General features: G+C 34.9%; 1 protein-coding gene across 2 annotated transcripts in view; it reads left to right on the top strand.

Moving 5' to 3' along the window:
• The window catches only part of RPRD1A (regulation of nuclear pre-mRNA domain containing 1A), a 60716-nt gene that overhangs the window by 20291 nt on the left and 18890 nt on the right, over positions 1-21535 (top strand). The window contains exons 2-7 of one of the 2 annotated variants that reach the window (XM_033135715.1): positions 3105-3234; positions 6494-6600; positions 6680-6777; positions 10860-10986; positions 11092-11267; positions 12599-13978. In XM_033135715.1, coding sequence (XP_032991606.1) covers positions 3105-3234; positions 6494-6600; positions 6680-6777; positions 10860-10986; positions 11092-11267; positions 12599-12784 — 824 coding nt within the window. In that variant the 3' untranslated portion in view covers positions 12785-13978. Of the gene's footprint in view, positions 1-3104; positions 3235-6493; positions 6601-6679; positions 6778-10859; positions 10987-11091; positions 11268-12598; positions 13979-21535 lie in introns of those variants that run through there. The other variant, XM_033135716.1, reaches the window with a different exon arrangement.

The following is a 21535-nucleotide window of genomic DNA, read 5'->3' as shown; positions in this document are numbered from 1 at the left end:
GTTCTTTCTTTAAGGAATTATGAAATAGTTTGTTTTCCCTTTCTGTTTGCTTTGTGTTTTAGTAACAATTTATGGATGTTATTTTACAAATTAACAAAACTCATTTGAAAATAATTTTTTTTATTTCCTCCTGGAATTGCTTGTTTTGATTTGTTTAGTTAATTTATTACTCTACATGAAGGAACACATAGTTTTAAATGGAAGTAAGTTTTTTTCCCCCTGAAAATTTTGAGGTTATAAATTATGACAGTTTCTCATATTTTAGCCTGGGTTCCACAAGGGAAAAAATGACAATAATGTTTTGGTGTTTGGACCCCACACCAAATCTATGCTCCTGGTACAGAGTTTGTCCTTTGGAATACATTGGAAAATATATTTTGAAATCTTGTAAATTTTTACTTTAATGTATATTGTAGAAACAATTTTGACTTATTTTTAAGAGGTTAGTAGCCTATGAATTTAAAAAACATAGTAAATTGTGTACTTTAAAATTTTTGTGGTAAAATACTCATAATGTAAAATTTATTATTTTAACTGTTTTAAAGTGTACAGTTTAGTGATACGAAGTACGTTCACACTGTTGTGCAACCATCATCACATCCATATCCAGAACATTTTGTATCTTCCAAAGCTGGATTCTATACCCATTAAGCAGTAACTCTCCCGTGTCTCCCTCTCCCCAGACACTGGCAACCACCAGTTTTCAATTCTGTTTTCTGTCTCTATTAATTTGACTGCTATGTCTAAGAGATACATTGTGAGTAGTATGTTTATTTCCCATTGTGGCTATTACTGGGTTCTAGGAGCCAATTTTCCGGATTTCCCAGCCAACTTTTCTCGGGATTCGGGAACGGGAAAGCGAAAAAAATTCCTGAGAACGGGCAGGAATTCCCACCTGGAAACCCTACTAGCTACCTCATATAAGTAGAATCATACAGTATTTTGTCTTTTTATGACTGACTTGTTTCTCTTAGCATAATGTCCTGTAGGTTTATCCACGTTGTAGCATGTTTCAGAATGTCCTTTCTTTTTAAGACTGAATAATACTCCATTTGTATGTCTGTACCACAGTTGGTTTATCCATTCATCTGTTGATGGACACTTGGATTGCTTCCACCTTTTGGCTATTGTGAATAGTGCTGCTGACATTCTGAAATATTTTGATTGAGTTGCTACTTAATCTTCTTAAAAGATAACATTCTCTTAATTATGACAGGAGTCATAATCTAGTTGTTAAGAGGGAATGCTTTGGAGTTTTAGATTCAAATCCTGGCTGAATCCTTTCTGATTATTTGACTGTAGACAACCTTTTTGATGTCTGTTTTTCAACTGCCAAACGCAGATAATAATGGCACCTTACATTATTTGGGTTAAATTAGGTAATATGTATAAAGTGTTTAGAATAGTCTGTAACACATATTAAAAGTTCAATAATTTAGTAAAGGAGCCCGTTGGTTTAGGTACCCATTCAGAAGTACTTGCCGACAGTCTCCCAATTAGACAATAAAAAAATTTGAGTTTTAAAACCCATTTTGATGCTGAGAAGGCAACTATTTGGATTAAATAACACCAGCCTTTTCTTTGGGTGAGATTTTCTTTGAGCAAGGGCGATTTAAAAGAGGGCTTAATATTGGCAAAGTGCTATTATTATCGCCTTCACGGGCAAGGGTCCTGGCACCTTAACCACTTGTACTCTATGATTGATTTAACCAGACAAGAGTCAGAAGAATCAGAAGTTGGTCTCTGTTACTGCCATGTCTTCCTCGTCTTTATTCTGTGCCAGGGACTTGCAAAAGCATGACAAGTGGTGGGCGGCAATTTTAGACGGGCAAACCAGGTTATGCAGTGGACAGCACAGGTTTGTAAAGTCTGATCGGTGGTGACTCAATAGTTTACAGTTTCTTGTGAGAAGGTTGGGTTGCTCGTTTCCCCTCAAGGAAGATGTGAACTCAAAAGTGGCTTTTAATATGTTGAATGCTCAAATTTTAAATTGAATACTCAAATCTAAAGGACCAAATGCTGCCTGCCCAAGTTTTTGCCTTAAATCTAATGAACTGGCCCACATGCGTTATTAAGTCCTGACCATAAGTCCTCTACACGACTGTAATGTAGATGCCACAAAGTATGATGCTTCTGAATACAGTTGGACAACTTTGAATGATTCAAGTTTAGTTCTAGTAAAGTTATATTATGGAAACATTGTAAAAGATTACGTTCAACTAACTAAATTTTCTTATGTATATAGATCTCTTGAGTCATACTCTATATTGCTATGCCACTTAACCTTGGAACCAGTAAAAATGTATTCTGGCTCACAGTTGTTGAAATCGTATCTGCTCTTTTAGAAGGATTTATGCCCTTAGAATATATTGAGTAGGGGTATTCAGTTATTGTAATCCAAAGTGGGGGCGGGGGGAGGAATCTAAACTTTGCCCATTTGGTCTCCTTAACGTTTACTCTATTAACTTGATAAATATTTCTTTCATAAACAAAAATATATAATTGATTGAAGTGATGTCTCTTTCAACCTATTTTAACATTTTATACTCTGTTTCACACTAACTTAAAAGTCGGTTTTTAAATCATGAGTATTAAAACCATTATAAATTCAGTTTAAGATTTAGAGTGCCATCTTAATAACGACCAGTCAGCATCTTATTTTTCAATGGCTGCCGTTCACATAGTGCTTAATAGTTTTAATAAAATTTATACAGGACAGAGTCACAGAGATGAATTTTTACACAGACATGATTTCAGTGTGCAAAGCTATTAGTTTGGGAATAGCGATAAGACTAGCAATCAAGGAAAAGTAGTTTGGGTGACTTGGTAAAACCGCAAGGAAACAGAAAGTTTCATATGTCATTGACTACCTCTACCTCTTGAGTTCTTTTTTTTGTCGCATTGATCTCCAGAAACCATAGAGTAATTATTCTGGTGAGTAAAAGAATAATAACTTAATAAGTTTGGTTGTAGAATGAGAAGCTAGGGTTGAACATAATAAATAAAGTTTGTTGTAGTATTCAAACTGCTTAAGTCAGGTATTGAGAAAGTTTCTCCAAGTAAGGATATTTTAAGTAGATTTTTAAATTTTTTTTATTTTTCAGCCAAACCAAACAGGAAGCTTACTTTTCTCTACCTAGCCAATGATGTCATTCAGAACAGCAAAAGGAAGGGGCCGGAGTTTACAAAAGATTTTGCACCAGTTATAGTGGAGGCTTTTAAGCATGTTTCAAGGTATGAAAATTGTTTTGGGTACTAGGTAATCTGTTTTAAATGCATAATACATCCTTTTTCTAAAATTTGCCATTAGCCATTAAAATAAAAACCAAGGAATGTATTTCTTTGAAGTTTTCATTTGAAAAGACTTATCTGTAAATTGCATTTGTAAATTTGTTAAATATTTTGTGTGAAGGAAACTTTTTTCAACTGTTGCTAAGGTAGGCATTTGTCGTACTAGAAGTACAATTTTCCTTAAAGAAACCAAGAGCAACTGCCATGTTGGAATGAACTTTATTAAGAATGAATGAAGGTGTTGAATTGAAAATTTGTGTGCTCATAAATCTATCACTGTTCTAGCTAATGTTTCTAGATAATCTTAATACCCTTTCTCCTCATAGTGCACTACCCTGTCTCCCTGAAAATAAGACCTAGCCGGACAATCAGCGCTAAGGTGTCTTTTGGAGCAAAAATTAATATAAGATGCGGTATTATATATTATATTATATTATATTATATTATATTATATTATATTATACTCAGTCTTATATATGACTAGGTTTTATATTAATTTTTGTTCCAAAAGATGCATTAAAGTTGATTATCTGACTAGGTCTTATTTTTGGGGAAACGGTATAATGATTTTATGGTTTTCTAGTGTGTGGGTATATGTTATAACATTTTTAAATGCTTTGGAAATATAGAATATTTATTTAAAATAATCTTAAACCTGTTGAAAAATTTTGCTACAGAAAAATTCTGAGGGTAGGAGGTGGTACTTTGGCTTGTGCTCTTTTACATGCTTATTTCTAAACATATGCAAATATTTTGTAGATTACTAGGTAAACATTACTGGGCTAGCCTATTGAATCAGTCTAAATTATAGAATTCAGTGGTGAATGATGATTTGTTTTGAATGATTTACTCACCATATGGCCTACAGTTTTAGTCACCAGTGGATGCATTTTTAAAAAAGTAAAGAATGTGAAATACTGCTGTAGGTTGCTTTCTTAAATATTTATCCTTCAATTCAGATACTGTCTTTTACTGTCTTTTCAGATGTTGGTGTTTAAGTCTTAGAGTTCAGTCATAGCCCCTCTTGAGGTCATGTTCTTCACTTGCCCTTTGGGTGATTTCATACACTGCATATATTTAGTTATTATCTATATCCTGATAACTCACAAGCATATGGTACGGTCTAGATGTTTTTTTCTTTTAGACTTGTATGTCCAGTTGCCTATTGAATTTCACGTCATATGCTTCCAAACATCTCAAACTCAGTGCCTGATACTGAGCTCATTATATCCTTGCTCCCTGTCAAATGGACTGTATTCGGCCATGTGTAATATGCTCCTGTGTGTAATGCACACCCATGTGTTTGGCCCAAACTTTCAGGGGGAAAAAATCTTAAGTTTTAGTTATTTGTTATGTTTACATTTAGGTACTTGGTTTTTGTATTATAAAGGAATTTTAGCATTTATTTTTTAACATATTATGGTACAAGAAATTTTATGTACCAGTAACACATCATGGAAGGCCAAGAATTCTTCGTCATTGCAAGTTTTTCATAAGTTCAACAAAACCAATTACCGTATTCCAGGGTCTTATTTTACATACGGATATTGTTATTAATTTCTGGAGTTACGCTTTTAACTCATAAGCATAAATAAAAAAATTAAAAACATTTATTTAGATGCAGAATTAGTACTACCCATGTATAATGCGCATCCTTATTTTTCCCTCACAGATTTGGGTAAAAAATGCACATTATACGTGGCAAAATATGGTACTTCCCTAGGTTTTACTTTCTCAGTGAATGGCAACTCCACCTATCCAGACACCCATGTGAGAAGTTGCGTGTCATCTTTAACTCTCTGTGACGTTTTGATTTACAATACATCACGCTCTCCTTTCGCCTTCAACTCCCCTATGCCATATACGACAAACGTAGTTCCTTCAGTTCTTTAGATTTCTTCCCATTCCAGTTTCCATGATGTCATTTCTGTCTAATGGCAGTAGCCTCCAGTATTGTTGAATCCATTTAGGAAACTACCCAGAGTTGCAGAGCTGATCATAATACTCCGTTGCTTTTGAGTGGTTCTCATTTGTCATAGAGATCAAGTCTGATGTCCTGAGCAAGACGTAAGATGTTCCTTCATACCTGACGCTGTGGTCTACGGTTTAAGCTAACTGAACCTCTTTTATTTCTTTTTGCCTTAAGGCTTTTATGTATGTTGCCTCTCCCTAGAATTCAATAAAATATTTATCGATTGCCCTAGGCCCTGAGGATACAATAGTGAACAAGACAAAGTTCTGTTCTAGTGGAGCTTGCATTTCAGTGGATGACACAGGTAATAATAACTAGATAGACAAGTGAATATATGTTGTGTCAAAACATAAGTACTATGAAGAAACGTAAAAAACAAGGAAGGAACTACAGAGTATGATTGTGCTCAGTTATATTATGAGATTAAAACATGACTATTCGGGGGTGGTAGCATTTGAAAGAGATTAAAGGAAAGGATGGAATGACCTGTGTGACTCTTTAGGAGGAAAGGAGTCTAGGTAGAGAGAACACTTGGCAGAAACAGTGAGACAGCTGTGTGCTGGGCATGTTTGAGAATCAGCAAGATTTGTATGGGAGCAGGTATTTAGGGACTGTGGACTTGGAGGTAGCCAGGAAACAGGACACGTCCACCTTGTGACCCAGAATAAGGATTTTGGGTTTATATTTGGCATGATTGATAGCTCTTAGAAGATTGAGAGCAGTATGATCTGATTTACATTGGTAGAGTTTGGGAGACCAATGAGAAGACAGTTAAAAAACTCCAGGCAAGAGATAGTAGTGGCTCAGTCTACATTGGTAGTGATGAAGGCGGCAGGAGGTGGCTGGGAGTAATGTGTTTCCCACTCCTCCTTGTATCCAATCTTTAGATCTCAGACTAAATATCACTTCCTCAGATACCCTTCCTGACCTCTCTTAAACTGGGCCAGGTCTCTCTGTTACGCCTGTCTTTAACACCTTGCTCTCTTTTGTGGCACTTATAGATAACAGATGCCATAAAGTTCCGTCTGTGTCTCTGGTGTCAAAGATAGTGTAAAGCAGGGAGTATGTCTGTCTGGATAATGGCAGCCCAGAACTGCTGGTCACAGTGGTGCTCAGTAAACATTTGGACAGCTTTTTTCAGGGAGTGAATGTCTGATTGTATTTAAAATCGCCCTTACCTTTTCAATAGCACTATGCATTTTTACTGTTAATATTTTTATTTTTCTTTAGTGAAACTGATGAAAGTTGTAAGAAGCACCTTGGAAGAGTGTTATCTATTTGGGAAGAAAGGTCTGTTTATGAAAATGATGTATTAGAACAACTTAAGCAAGCTCTGTGTAAGTATATAATCTTTTATCATGATCTCTTCATTAAAATGTGTTCTTTCATTAAAACCTAAATGTTCTTTGAATTCAGATGGAGATAAGAAGCCTAGGAAGCGAACTTATGAACAGATAAAGGTGGATGAAAATGAAAACTGTTCCTCTCTGGGCTCTCCAAGTGAACCACCACAGGTAGAAGTTTTTCTGTTAAGGGAGTTACTATTACTTCATGTGGCCACCATGCTTTGTTAATGTCAGTGTCTTTCTGTTGTAAATTGATTTTAATTACCATTCTTGGTATAAGAAAGAAGCTGCATGAATATTTCATATTTTCTGTTTAACATATTGCTATGTTTATGTAATATGTTATGTAATATGTTATGTATGAAGCCATCATATTTTACATAGAGGATTTTTCATTGCTTAGTGTGATTAGGTCTAGTGAGATAGCCACCATTTAAACAGTTTCATTTTAAATAAATAAAGCGTTATATAAGATTACTTGTATGATTTAAGTACACTAAAAATTCCATTCGTAGAGATAAACACTGCCCTTTTGAAGTATTTTTGCTTTTAAACATGTAAAAATGAGTGTTAGAGTAACAAGTATGTATTCATACAGTTCTTTGTAAGTGTAATAGAACTATGTAGTTCCATGATAAAATAAGATGGATTAAAACCATTAACTTAATATTTCATGTCCTCCCAGGTTGGTATAATAAAGCATTTCTTAATCATTAGATGATTCCAGAAAGAGATTTTTAACTTAATTATGTGGGCATTGAGTCTTAAAGCTTCCTCCTTCTATGTTTCAAACATATAGGAGAGACAGATAAAATTTAAAAGGAGAAAATGAAGACATAGCCATACTCTTAAAACAAGGTAAATATCATGGTGGGCTAGAAATGGTATAGAAACACAACTCAGTATGTGAGCTAGAGTCTGGTTCCTGCTGAGCGTTGATCTGGAAGCAGACGTGGGTTGCCAGAGATTAGTATCCTAGAGGGAAACAGTAACTCATATTGCTCCGTGGGAGTTGGAGGACTGAACCTGAACTCACTACATGAAACCAGACTCAGGGTGGAGCTCTTTCCCCCATGAAAGGAGCTTGAAAGAAATGTACTATCAATTATGGCTTAGAACTGTGGATTTATATTGGTGTTAGTGCTAGGGAGGCAGAAAGAATCCTACATATTGGCTCAGTGACAGGGATGCTGAAGCCCACCAGTGATACCGTATTTCCCCAAAGATCAGACCGGTCTTACATTAATTTTTGCTCCAGAAGATGCATTAGGGCTTGTTTTCAGAGGATGTCTTATTTTTTCATGTACAACAATCTACATTTATTCATTTATTCATGTACAAAAATCTACATTTATTCAAATACAGTCATGTCATCATCTTCTGGAACATCGTCATAACTCTCCAAACCCCGAATTCTGGTTTGAATTTCTGTGACTTCATTTTCTGCAGAACCATTGGCCCCAATCTCTCAGTCCAGCAACAGAGCTCTCCTTAAATGAGCACTTCTTGTCCATGTAGCCTGCTCGTAGTGCACTGGCAACACAGCTGTCAGTGATTTTTATCCCATGAATTCTTCACCCAAGTCACGACCTCTTGCAGGGTAGGCTTCTCGAAGTTTCCACACTGATGTCTCTCCATTCTGTTTTCAATGTAGTCTTTGATTTCCATGTGAAAATGCTCTTTGAATGGCTTGTTTATTGCAATATCAAGAGTCTGGAGGTAGGCAGTCATTCCTGTGGGAATCATTATTTGATCTATTCTTCTCTGCAAGGAAGTTCTTCATGTCTTTACTGCAATGAGTGCTGGCTGAATCCCAGACTAGCAGACCTCTTTGGCCACCTCGCAAAACAAGTGGCAACATTAAATCGACCCACTTCCTTATAACTGCTTGTGTGCACCAGGCTTTTTCGGTTTCAAGAACATAAATGCCTGAAACACATTCAACCTTATCTTTCTTGCCCTTAGTGATGATTAGAGGTGGGGCTCTCTTTCCATCCAGATGAATTGCCAAACAGGTAACACGTGCACTTTCATAACCAGTGGAGGGAGTGTAGGTTGACGAGGCACCTCTCTTATCAATTGTCCTTTGAGATCCTTGGCCCATAAACCTGCAGTTGCACTCGTAGCAATCATGTAGGAGAGCTGGTATTTAGAAAAGCCGATGCCATCAACAAAGGACTTGAATGCAAGTGCACGTTTAATAACTTCAGTATCTTCCAGCTTGAACAGTGTTGCTGATCTTAGAGACAGTTCATATCGCTGAAGGAAGCCATCCAGCCAGTGTTGTGATGCTTTGAATTCTTCTGGGGATATTTCTAACTGTGGTGCCATTGCAAGGGCAAATGATTGAATATCGGCCCTGCGCACAACCAAAGCCTTTGCTTTCCTGTCAGCAATCCATTCACAGATGATGTCTTTCAGCTCAGGAAACAATGGTCGCGGACCTGATCCACACTTGCGCTTCTTAGCATTTCCCTCGTCCACCTGTTGACTGAGGTTATCGTACTCTCTCGCCGTTTTCGGACCATTCAGAGATCCAACTTCTTCTCTTTGCAGAAAGCCGTAAGATTCTTGCCCCAGGAGTCCTCCACGATCCCTTTCTTGTACTCGACAGAAAAGCTGTTTCTTTTTGCCTCATCTCGTTTGGGGGTCAAAATATTATTCCCTTTAAATCTACCATTGAATCAAGTGTTAGTTGAGACAGGAGTGGCAACAAAATGATGACAGTTAAGAATGATGGTCCACACAAAAGCAACAAAAAACTGCAAGCACCAAAATTCAGAAAATGTGTCTTTATTTCACACGAGTGCATTAAGTACGTCCGTTACAACACACGACGTATTGAATTATGAAGATTCATATTAGACACAACCACATCCGTTCGTTATCAAGTGCACAAGTTATTTGTGTGTTCTGTCTGTGCTCCGATTGGTCATTCGGCAATAAGTCTCAAGTTCGTCTGTTTACATAGGCGTTTACCTCGTCCAAAAGCACCCGCTTGGGTATTTACAAATACTTAATTATAATTTATATTATTTTAAGTATTAATGTCAATAATATAATTTATTTATATTTAATTATATATTAATGTTATTATTTTATAATTCAGTATGTTGCAACGGATGTACTAAATGCATCTGTCTGGCTGACGGTCTTAACTGAGGCTTATTTTTGGCGTAGGGCTTATATTATAAGTATCCCGAAAAATCATGCTAGGGCTTATTTTCCAGTTAGATTTTATTTTCGGGGAAATATGGTAGCATTTTTTGTAAGCTTAGAAAAATCAGTAATTGGCTGTCAGTGTCATCTTAATATATACACAGAATTGGTAATTTCATATATTTTTCAGGTATGTGTGTAATTTCCTAGTGTTCCAGGGTCTATCTAGTTTTAGAGATTAAGGAAAACAAGGAAAAAGAGGTGGAATGGGGATGGAAGCTAGTAAAAAGAAAATTTATTAATTTTCTTTGAAATAAGTTTATAGACATTATGAATTGTGAAATCACCAGCAAAGACTTGCCTTTCCACCTAATTATAGCTGGTATATGAAAAAATGCAACTAAAATATTCTAATGATAAGATAATTTTTATAATGGTTAAGCATTATATAAAAATTAGTTCTATATGTGGAACTTTGTAATATTTTAATGATCTTATTAAGAAACCATAGAGTAGTTGAAGATACCGTATTTAAACATATTCTAAAACCACATTTTTTGTGTGTGTGTGCTTTACTTATATCATTTAGAAATAGAATCTGGGAGTCTCTTCCATGTTGTGATAGAAGAAATTTGTATTCCTCTTCCCCAGTATTCAATTTCGTATTAAAAAATTCTTGTCATGTATAATGATAATATAATGAATATATATACATAAAACTTGTATTCTCCATGTTGAAGTTTTAGCCTGCCTTCTCTTTTATCATTGTGTGTATTTGGCATATAAATCAGTCACTTCAATTTAATAGTCAGATAATTATTTTTACATCTGTCTTCACCACTGCAGTATGGGCTGCGCACGGTCAAGGGCCATGCCTCATTTATGTTTCAAATTTATTTCCAGTACGTAATGTAGTGTAACTTCTTTTCCTTAGGATACAAAAGAAATGGAGTGTCTTAGAAAGCAGCTTATATTTGAAACTTTGAGCTAATAAATATCCTGTAATGGTTAAGGAATATGAAATAAATTGCAAGTCTTTTGTATGTGTCTAAGCTCATTTATTTTGGTTCTAAAGTTGTATAACTTTTTAGACTCTAGATCTCGTTAGAGCATTACAAGATCTGGAAAATGCTGCTTCGGGTGATGCAGCAGTTCATCAGAGGATAGCTTCTTTGCCTGTTGAAGTCCAAGAAGTATCCCTACTAGATAAAATAACAGGTAAGAAGAGAAAACGTGACCTGAACTTTTTTGGGAGTCGGGATGAGGGAATAGCATATGGCATTGTTTTTGTTGTGTAATAATCTTATTCTGTGCTTTTCTTAGATAAAGAATCTGGAGAAAGGCTTTCTAAAATGGTAGAGGATGCTTGTATGTTGCTGGCAGATTACAATGGCAGATTGGCGGCTGAAATAGATGATAGGAAACAACTCACTCGAATGTTAGCAGATTTTCTTCGTTGTCAAAAGGAAGCCCTTGCAGAGAAAGAGCATAAATTGGAAGTGCGTAACCTTTTCCTTCTTTAGTGCTTATTTAAATTTTTTTTTTGGTAGGAATTTTGGTAGGAATTTTTAAATATCTTAATGTTCCTGCACATTTTTCCTTTTCTTTCTTTTTTTTTTTTTTTTTTTTTTGACGTAGACCTTTTTAGACAGTGGCCGGGGTAAGCTACTCCTTGCATTAATGAGTTTCTGTCTATTTTGAATCAAACCAACTTGCCGAAGTAAATTTAGACATTTGGAATTACCAGAATTGATTGCATTTAAAAATTATTCATGTGAGATTCCAGTAATAAGAGTTTAAATCCTTACCTTCAAAACTAAAATAATGGGAAAATAGCAGTTGGTATAAAGTCTGGTGTTAAGTACAGTAAATTATGGTTGGACTTACTTAATTCGTGTTCTGAGTATATGCAGTCTTTTGGGTATACCATTAAGAAATAAAAAGGCTTGGGCATAGAATTGGTTGTGTCTATGCTAGTCCCCAGGCTGTCTATTCCTGAACAGTTTATCAGTTTTGCTCAGGAAGGTAGTGTTCAAGTTACTCCTTTGTTCCACCCGAGTCTGATGCTTAACATAGTCCCACCCCACACCCAGCTCATATAGACCCTTAGGTAGAAAGTAATTGCTTCTTTAAATTGAGTGATGATTGATACCGTCAGTGAGAAGTCTGGAGCTGCAGGGGTCAAAAAAGAAACACTCATATTTCCTCTGAGCAGTGTAGCCATTGTCAGGTGAGCCAGATTTCGTTTTATAAAAAGAATCTTTCATTTGACCAGTTCTTGTTTAAATTGTTTACTGCTATAGCAATTTCTTATGTAGGAGAATTTCTAATTTGTCTGGATCCCGTTATTTAGAGACAATTCTCTGTAAATTTGTAGGTAAGTTATGAGACTGCCTCAATTAAGTTGCTTTAAATGTTCAGTCTTGTTTTAGCAATCTCTCATTGTGCCAGAGATGGTTTCCATTTCTAAATGGGAGAGCAGCTGTTTGATTAACTATCAGCAACAGAGCTTTCCCTCCACAAATTCTCAGCTCTTAATGTAGCATTGTTTCCCCTCTGCTCACTATACACTCTCAGAGTGTAATTGTTGATGCCATGCTCTGCTTGTAGAGGTTGCCCAATTCTATGGAGAAAGGAAAAGATAGAATTTTTTAAAAAGATACTTTTAATAGTTAAGTGGCCAGTTTCTGATTTTGTAATGTAAATTCAATCTTAAACATATTGTTACTTATTTTATTGTTAGCAGAATTAAGGGTAAGTAATGTCATACAATTTTTGTCTTTAGTCTTTTGGTATGGTTTCTTTAACTTCTATTGAGCTTCTGTTGCAGGTATTGGACATGGGCGTATCTTCTAACGATGTCATCATCATTAGCATATTCTTCCTGCTAAAAATAAATATCAAACTCCAAAGCCTGTATTGTCTCATGTTTTTGAAAATGGAAGACTGCAACTTTATTCTGCTTTATACTGCTTTCTCACTTAAGTTGGTTATTTATCACTTGTTACAAAAATAGAATTTATGTTTGAAATGTTAAGTGTAAAAAATAGATCAGGTACCACCCCCACCCCCTCTTTTCCTAGTGCCTTCCAGCCAGATTTCATAGTTGATGGTAATAGGGGGTGAGGCTGATGATGATAATATTTACCAGGTGTTTAGGTATTATTCTAAGCACTTCACATATATCAACTCATGTAGTCCTATATAGCAGGAAGTATTATTATCCCCATTTTAAAGGTAGGAAACTAAGGCACAGGAAGAGTAAATAACTTGCCCAAGGTCACAGTGAGGTAGTGAATTATTTAGAACCCAGGGAATCTGCTGCTAAAAAGACATACTTGCTCTAAAAAGACATACTGCCTCTAAAAAGACGTACTTTACTAAAGAAATGATAAGATTACAGCAAAAGCTAAGCCCTGTCTCCAGCTGTTGCTGTTGCTTCCCTCCTCAGAGGTAATCACTCTTGAAATAAAATCTTCTAGGAACTTTTTTTTTCCCAAGCATGACTGGATTTTACCATAAAGAAATCACCTAAATTATATTAAACATTTTTTACAAGAAATACTTAGGTTTAAACAAGTTATTTCACAGAACTCTTTGTAATTATCATTTATAACAGTAATGCCTTTGCCAGAAGAAAATGTTTTGAGATATTTCGATGTTATTTGTACTAAATAGGTGGCATCACTTTAAAGCTGAGACTAAGAGGTCAAGATTTATACTTAGCATATGAGCTGTGACATCATCAAATAGTTTTAGGCATTTTTGAACATATCTGTGATTGATCAGGTATTGATGTGTCTTTGTTTTATTTCATTTTGTTCTAAAAATGGGACATAAATTTAAAGTGCCAGTTCAGGAATTGGCTGTTTCACACTTTCTAAGTAGACTGCTATAAAAGCATTTGTTATGAATGAAAACAAAGTATTTAAAATTTTGGAAATTATGAATCTTTTTTTTGAAACTTGGGGATAACTAGCTGATTATTAAGTAGATAACTTAAAATAGACTTGATAAATGTAATTTATAAAAAATATTTCATATAACAACCATAGATTGTTATTGGAATCATATTTCATCATTCAGAAGTTGACATTATTACTAAATTGTTCACCTAGCTTATTTTGGATAGGGGGCTTAAAATGACTTTTTTTTAAATTGGGGAACAGAGTGTTTCTCCAGGGCCCATCAGCTCCAAGTCAAGTCGTTGTCCTTCAATCTAGTTGTGGAGGGTGCAGCTCAGCTCCAAGTTCAGTCGCCATTTTCTATCTTTAGTTGCAGGGGGCACAGCCCACCGGGGAATTGAACCGGCAACCTTGTTGTTGAGAGCTTGTACTCCAGAATCTCAGCGGCAGCTCATTATCTTCAATCTAGTGGTGGAGGGCGCAGCTCACTAGCCCATGTGGGAATCGAACCGGCAACTGTGTTACTCAGAGCTTGCGCTCTAACCAACTGAGCCATCCGGCGGCCCCTTAAAATGGCATTTTGATTTTGATATTTTTGGAGAGGAGGCAATATAGGGTTCAGAAATTCTTCCATATTCAATAAGATATTTGCTTTATCTGCTCAATTTTGAATTCTTTTTTTCCATGATATAGTTGATATAAGGAAACATGCTTTTATAAAATCCTTACTTATCTCGTAGTAAATCGATCTATTTTAAATTGCTAGGCTTCTGTAGAAAATTGATTTTCTAGTCTATGGAATAGATTTCCATAGAAAGTTGGAAATCACCATTTGATGGCTCTGAAAAGGAGAAATCAGTTGTAGTTACAAGTTCTTGAAGTCCAGTTAGGAAAGGTGTCAGAGAGGACAGTGTTTAGTTTTAGAAGTCTTACATCAGTACTTTCAGATTTCCTCATTAAAAAATGAGGGCATAGTATTTATTGTATGAGTGTTTGTTTATTTAAATCTGTCCCTCTTCTCATGTTGTCAGATTGCATCCATTGAGTTGCTTTTATTAGTTTTGTGCATTATATATAGTACTATAGAGAACACCTGGTGGTGGCAGGCTTGTATAATTGTGCAAGAATATCTATCTGTAGGATTGATTCTCAGAAGTGGAATACAATAGCTAGGTCAACGGGAATGTATGTTTTAAGTGTTGATAGTGTACCCAAGTCCTCCAAGAGGCTCTGCCTTTTAAAATTCCTTGCAGTATGAGTACATCTTTTCCTATACAGCCTTGGCCAAACTGAATGTCAGTGATCTTTTAACTTTTTTCTTATCTGATAGATTAAAAATTATTTTTTTTGTTCACTCAGTTTGAACATCTTTTAAAAATATTTATTAGCCATTTTATTTCTGTTGTAAATTCCCTGTACCCTTTGACTACTTCTCTGTTTGATTCTAAGTTTGTGTATTAATATTTGTCTTTGTCTTTATGGATTCTGGACTTTCTGGGTATAATTAAGATGGTCTCAATTCATAACTATAAAAATACTGTGCTATTTTTTATGGGTTTTTTCTAATTTTATTCATTAGGATTTTTTGTTCATGGTTCTAAGTTGTATAATGTTGGGATCTAACTATTTGAATGTAAATGTCCCCTTATTTATTGATTAATGATTAATGAATGACTCAGTCTCTTATTATGTTATGAAATGCCATTTCTGTCATACTTAATTCCTATATATACATGGGGATGTAGTCCCTTTTCTATTCTACTGGTCTATTTGTCTAACCAACCTTTATACAGTAGATTTTTGTTTTTATTGCTGTTTGGTATTGTTTGAGTCTATAATTTTAGACTAATCATGCTTGTGTATGCGAATTTTTACTTTCTTCCCACTTTATACATATTTGCCTTCGTACTTAATATTTTAAATGACAACATTTTGCTAAGACCATTTTTTATTAAATTATTTTTCATTTACAGTTGACAGCTAAGTAGACATTGCTTAATTTACTTGGCCATTTCCCTGGGTTTTTTTTTGGACACACTGTTTTTATTATCTGTCCCTCTATCTGCTAGACAGGATTTTCCAGGTTTTTAAAGAATACTTTTATAAAACTTTTGTTTTCCATTTTCCATTGTTTTCCATTTCAATCAAACATTCAATTTCCATTTTTTTAAATGCTTAAGATAAATTTTGTTTTTCCTGAGAAATTTAAGTTTAGAAACTCCAAATGTCATACTCTTTTAATATAGGAAATAAGAATGTTCATATATATTACATATATGTATATTTATATATGTGTATATATATGTATTATATAGCACTGGAAATGCAAATTCAAAAATCTGTTGCTGAAGGTGTTATCTTCATGTAGCTTTTTGGTGGTTATTGATGTATTTCTTTACAAATATTTTTCAAGGGCATAGTAGTAAGAATATGGGGACCTGATTATGGAATCTTTCATCTGTGATTCAGTTATTTCTTTATATTTTACTGTTTTTCCATTGAAATCATATTGATTACATTTAGAAAGAATTTGATAAGATCGAGCTATACGGATTTTTCAAAGTATCAAATGTTACCAGCTTTTTAATGGTTTCTTATTTTTTGATATCTAAATGTTATTAAGTCTAAAATTTTTAATGGTTTATCCATTTTTGAAGAATCATGCAATCTTTTAATTTTATTGATTATGCAGGTAATCTATTTTCATCGTAGGAAAAAAGCTACATAAACAAAAGGCTTAGCGCTGTGTGTATTTGGCTCCATGTATTTGCATACTGCCCTTTTCATGTAATGTATTATGGGCATCTTATGTCACTGTGTTCCTTTTTAATGTATGGTTGTATTATAATTTAACTGCTAATATGTTCTTTATGACTGTTTCTGTTGCTTTGAGTTTATAAACAGTATTTCAGTGAACATCTCTGTAGTTAACTCTTTACTCATACCTTACCTCTTATTTGTATGTTTGGATCTCCAAATGCACATCTTGGGCTTGCCTTTCTTATCCCCCATCTTTTGTCTCTATGGGATAGAGTTTTAACAGACTGATCTAAAAGATTTTCAATTGATCCTTATTGTCAACCCTATGACTCACCATTATATTTCAAGGAGCTTGGTACCTCAAAGTCATGAGCCTATCCAAAGTTTCTTGGGATGAATTACATTACTTACGGTTATTATCCCTTGTTTCAGTTTTTCTCATTTTCCCGAAGTTTCTTAACATCTGTGTACTGTGGTTCCCTCTTCTCTGTCCTTGTGCGTTTCTGCCTTTATAAATTTTGATTTATTTAGTTGCTTTTTGGAGGGACTGGAGATAAACATGAGTTCAGTTTGTTACATAAATGGAAGACCTTTGGTGTTTTATTAAGTAGAACTACAGTTGATCCTTGAACAACATGGATTTGAACTGTGTGGGTCCCCTTAATAGGGCTTGGGGAATCAAAGGTTATATGTGGATTTTCAACTGCATGGGGTGTCAGTAACCTTAAACCCTACGTTCAAGGGTCAACTGTATAATGTGTGTGTTTCATAACTCCTGCCAAGCCACCCCTGTCTAAGTGGTTGTCATTTATTGTCTGGATTGTTAACTGATCTTCCTGTTCCGTCTCTTAACATCACTGCAGTCAGATCTTTTACAAAAAATCAGGTCACTTCATACCCCAGTTTAAAACTTCATTTTTTTCCCATAACACTTTTGGATCTTATTTTAAGCTCCATATATGGCCTATGAGATCACTAGTCATGAGTCTCCATTTAATCTCATCTTGTACCATCTCACAGGCATCCATTTTGCTCTTCAAGCAGATGAAGCAGGTTCTCACATCAGGGTTTTTGCTTTGCTAATGACTAGCAGAGTGGCTTCCTGATTTTTACTTAGCTGGTTCCTTTTTTTCATTCAGATTTATGTTACTGTGTCACCTTTTCAGAGTCCTTCTCTACCCCTTTCATTTGGTTCTTCCTACCCTTTTGCCCCCTTCCCTCCTACTATATTTCACTGTCATTTTGTTTTCTGTTTTGTATTTTTCTTTCATAGAATTTACCATTATTTGAAAATTTTAAAGTTTGTATACTTAATTGTCATCTGTACCTGCCACTAGAATGTGAGCCTTGTGAGGGGGGAACGTTGTTTTGTTTTTCATGTGCTGGATCATACAGTAATTCTATTTTCAACGTTTTAAGAAACCACTGTACCGTCCATAGCAGGTGCACCATTTTACATTCCCAGCAGTGCACAGGGTTCCAGTTTCTCCACATCCTTGCCACCACTTGTTGTTTCTGTTTTTGTTGATAGAAGGCATCCTAATGGATATGGGGCAGTATCTCATTGTAGTTTTGGTTTGCATTTCCCCAGTAATTAGTGATTCTGAGCATCTTTTCATATTCTTGCTAGCCATTTGTTTATCTTTGAAGACGTGTCTATTCAAGTTCTTCATTCATTTTTTAATCAGATTGTTTGTTGTTGTTGTAAAGTGATGGTGAAGTCTTAGGTTGATGATATTTATTACTACAGAGTTTGGAGATCATCTAATCCACCCAGTGCTGAAAATTATTCTAGAACATTTCCCAAAAGATGAGTTAGATTAACTAGCTTCTGCTTGAATGTTTCTGATACAAAGAGAGAGCACTGCTTTGAGAGTAATCTTTTCCATTTTCCGGACAATTGCTTGAAATTTATTGTATACTTTTTTAGTTAAGAAATTTTGCAAAGGTATCTCTTCAGATGTGTGTGTGTGTGTGTGTGTGTGTGTGGTACACACACAGTGACACATATGCACACTCATGCTTTGTGGAAAATGCCAAAAATCCAGAATGAAAGAATAAAACCACAGAATATTGACACTGAAAATGCATAATTTGAAATAGTAACCCTTTTTTACGTTCTCTTCCCTTTACTCCTTACAGACCAGTTTTGTTTACAGAATATTAAATCCTTTTTATTGGTATGTACAGAATATTTTTCTTATTTTTTAATTGTCTGATTACCTTTATTCATGTATTATTTATCTTTAAAAAATTTACTTGGAAAGCTATTCCAAGTCAACTGTATCAAAATAAAGGACAGAGATGTACAGGTCTTCAAAAGTAGTGCAAGTCCTGGCATGTGAGGGTGACTTTTATTTCTGCTCACCCATGAACAACAGCTTGGCTGAATATAGAATTCTTGGGTCACTATATTCTTGTGGTGTGATTGATTACTGTATTTTTTCCCTTTCTCCTACACATTTAACCCTTTGACTGACATATCTAGGATGTTGTTCTTTCATTAATTTTGCACGTTATTTAATGTACCCTTTTACTGGGAATACCTAAGTTGCCTTTTATTTTTCTTAATTTTTTATAGTTTCTCCTTAAAATTCTATTACATGTATATTGACTCTTCTGAATCTATTCTGTGTTGCTCCTCTTTTCTCATCATTTTTTTCTTATTTCTATCATTTTTCCTCAGTATTTCCTATGGGTTTTTGTTGTTGCTGTTATTTTTGTTGTACTTAATCTTTTTTACAGCCTGCTTGTCTGATGTTGGGAGTGAGAATTGTTTTGTCAGATTTTTATGGATCTCTGTTGAAAAAAGGGACTTATTATAGATTTTAGTAAGTCAGTTCAGTTCTACAACTCCGGCATAAGTCAAGAGGGAATCAGAGTCAGAGGTTGTTAGTGCCAGAGTTTTGTGAGTTTGCCAAGTCAGCCAAAACCTGACTGGAACCTTGCCTCTCTTTTGCCAGCATGCCAGCTGCACCATCCAGTACCCCTTCAGTGGTCGTTGTCCCTGGATCTTCCCCAGGCTTCTGAGAGTCCAACAAGCATAGGTTGCCTTGTTAAAATGACTTATAGGAGAATCAGCAGAGTAAATGTCCATAACTAAAATAGTCATGCCTCCAAAGCTTGGCGAAGTCTGCAGGAGTGTTTGGACCTATTTAATGTAACTATAAAATGTTGTTTAATTAGCTACTACTGTCTACCTTTTATAAACCTTAATTGTTGGTTAGCTTCTGTTTTCTTTTTTGCTGGCAGTGAGAGCTTAAAGCATTTTTTGCTTCCCACTTTTACTCTTCCTAATCAATGTGTTTAGGAATTATGCAAGTAAATATTTGAAAGTATGTTTGATGAAAGTATGGGTTCTGAGAAAGGATCTAAGGATCTCAGTAAGAAAAGTAGAAGTATATTTTTTATTCTTTAACACATACTACAGAGTACATCTTTTTGACTGTAGTATTGGCATTTTTATGCTAATTTTGGGACTACTTTAAGACCTTTTTTTTTTAACATCAGCCATGAACCACCTTGGAGTGGTTCATCAGATTGTTATATAATTAATTTGTGAAATATATGTGTCTTTATTATCTTATTGTCAGGTTTCAGCCTGTAGTTTGTTTTAAAGACTTGTCATTTCTTATTTTGGCTCTCTTGGCTCTGTTCTGCAAATTTCTTAAGGATATATTCTAACTTACAGATAGAAATATTTTTGTGTGTTGAAGCAATAAGGCCAGTGTCATAGATCTGTGGAAACATAGACCATAGAAATTTTTGATGGTTGACTTTGATGAGTGAACATTTCTTTCTTTTTTTGTTGTTTTAATTAAAGTTTAATGGGGTGACACTGGTTAGTAAAGTTACATAGGTTTCAAGTGTACAGTTCTGTAATACATCATCTACATATCAGATCAGTGAACATTTCAAGAGGCACTTTATCTTTGTGGTGAAGAGTGGGGACTCTGAAACTGGATTGCCTGAATTGAAATTCTGGCTTTATCACTTACTAGCTCAGTGACATTAGACAAAGCATTTGAGCTCTCTACCTCGGTTTCCTTGTTTGTAAAATAGGGATAATAATTATACCTGCTTTATATGGTTATTATGGAATTTAAATAAGTTGGGTGCTTAAAACTGCCCAGAAGTTACCTCAGAAGTTCCAGCCCAAAACAAAAAAATTAGGAGGTTTTCTAGCTAGTTGATACTGTCTTACTATTTAAGCAGTGAATTTGTGTCTTATTTATAGGAATGCTCTGAAAGAGTGTAAGATGCCTGCAATATTTTAATATCTATAGTTCTCTCAAAAGAAAGTGTTTATATGCTTAGCATCTCAATAATTATACCTGGATTCCTCAAGTTCTTTAAACAATGCCATTTTTTTGAGATTCTGACTTATTTGCATCAGTCCTACTTGTCTTGTTTATGTAGTTTACTTGTCCAAAATTTGGTACAGTATTTTCTGGTGTTCACCCTTTTGATAGTTCTTCATTTGTTATTTCTTGGAAGTAGTTGTCTCAGAAGTCAAGTTTGTCTGAAGTGTTTCCTGCTTTTTACCCCAGTGTTCTGGGATGTTATTTATTATGTTAAGAGACTTAGATTCTATTCAAGTGTGGTGTTCACATTATTTCCTTGCCTGACTAGATTTTCACTCTATTCTGGAGAGAAAACAAAAGCAGAATAGGTCCTGACCTTAGATCCTTTCTCAGTCTTAGACATTCTACCCTTGTCTTCTATTTTAAGGTGTTAGATTGAGTGGCCACCTTTCCCCTTCTCAGAACTTACAGAAAAGATAATTATATTAAAATATAATAAGGAAATATATAAAACCTAGTATAATCTGCATCATATAACTATAAGAAAAATGGGTATAAAGATGTTACATATTTATTACATAAATATATAAAGATAGATATAATGAAGATGGGATAAATGGAGAAGGGGTGAAATGGGGAGAGAAAAATGAAATGGAAGGAGAGACAGATGAAATGGAGTGGTTGAGGTGAAATGTAGAGAGATACAGAGTTGCACTGTTCAGTAGGTGGCCACTAGCCACATGTGCTATTTAATTAAAATTAAATGTAATTTAAAATTTAAATTCTCATTACTAGCCA

The sequence above is a fragment of the Rhinolophus ferrumequinum genome, chromosome 19, assembly GCF_004115265.2.
Source record: "Rhinolophus ferrumequinum isolate MPI-CBG mRhiFer1 chromosome 19, mRhiFer1_v1.p, whole genome shotgun sequence".
Lineage (NCBI taxonomy): Eukaryota > Metazoa > Chordata > Mammalia > Chiroptera > Rhinolophidae > Rhinolophus > Rhinolophus ferrumequinum.
The sequence above is the reverse complement of the archived record's forward strand: the minus strand, read 5'-3'. Positions and strand labels throughout refer to the sequence as shown.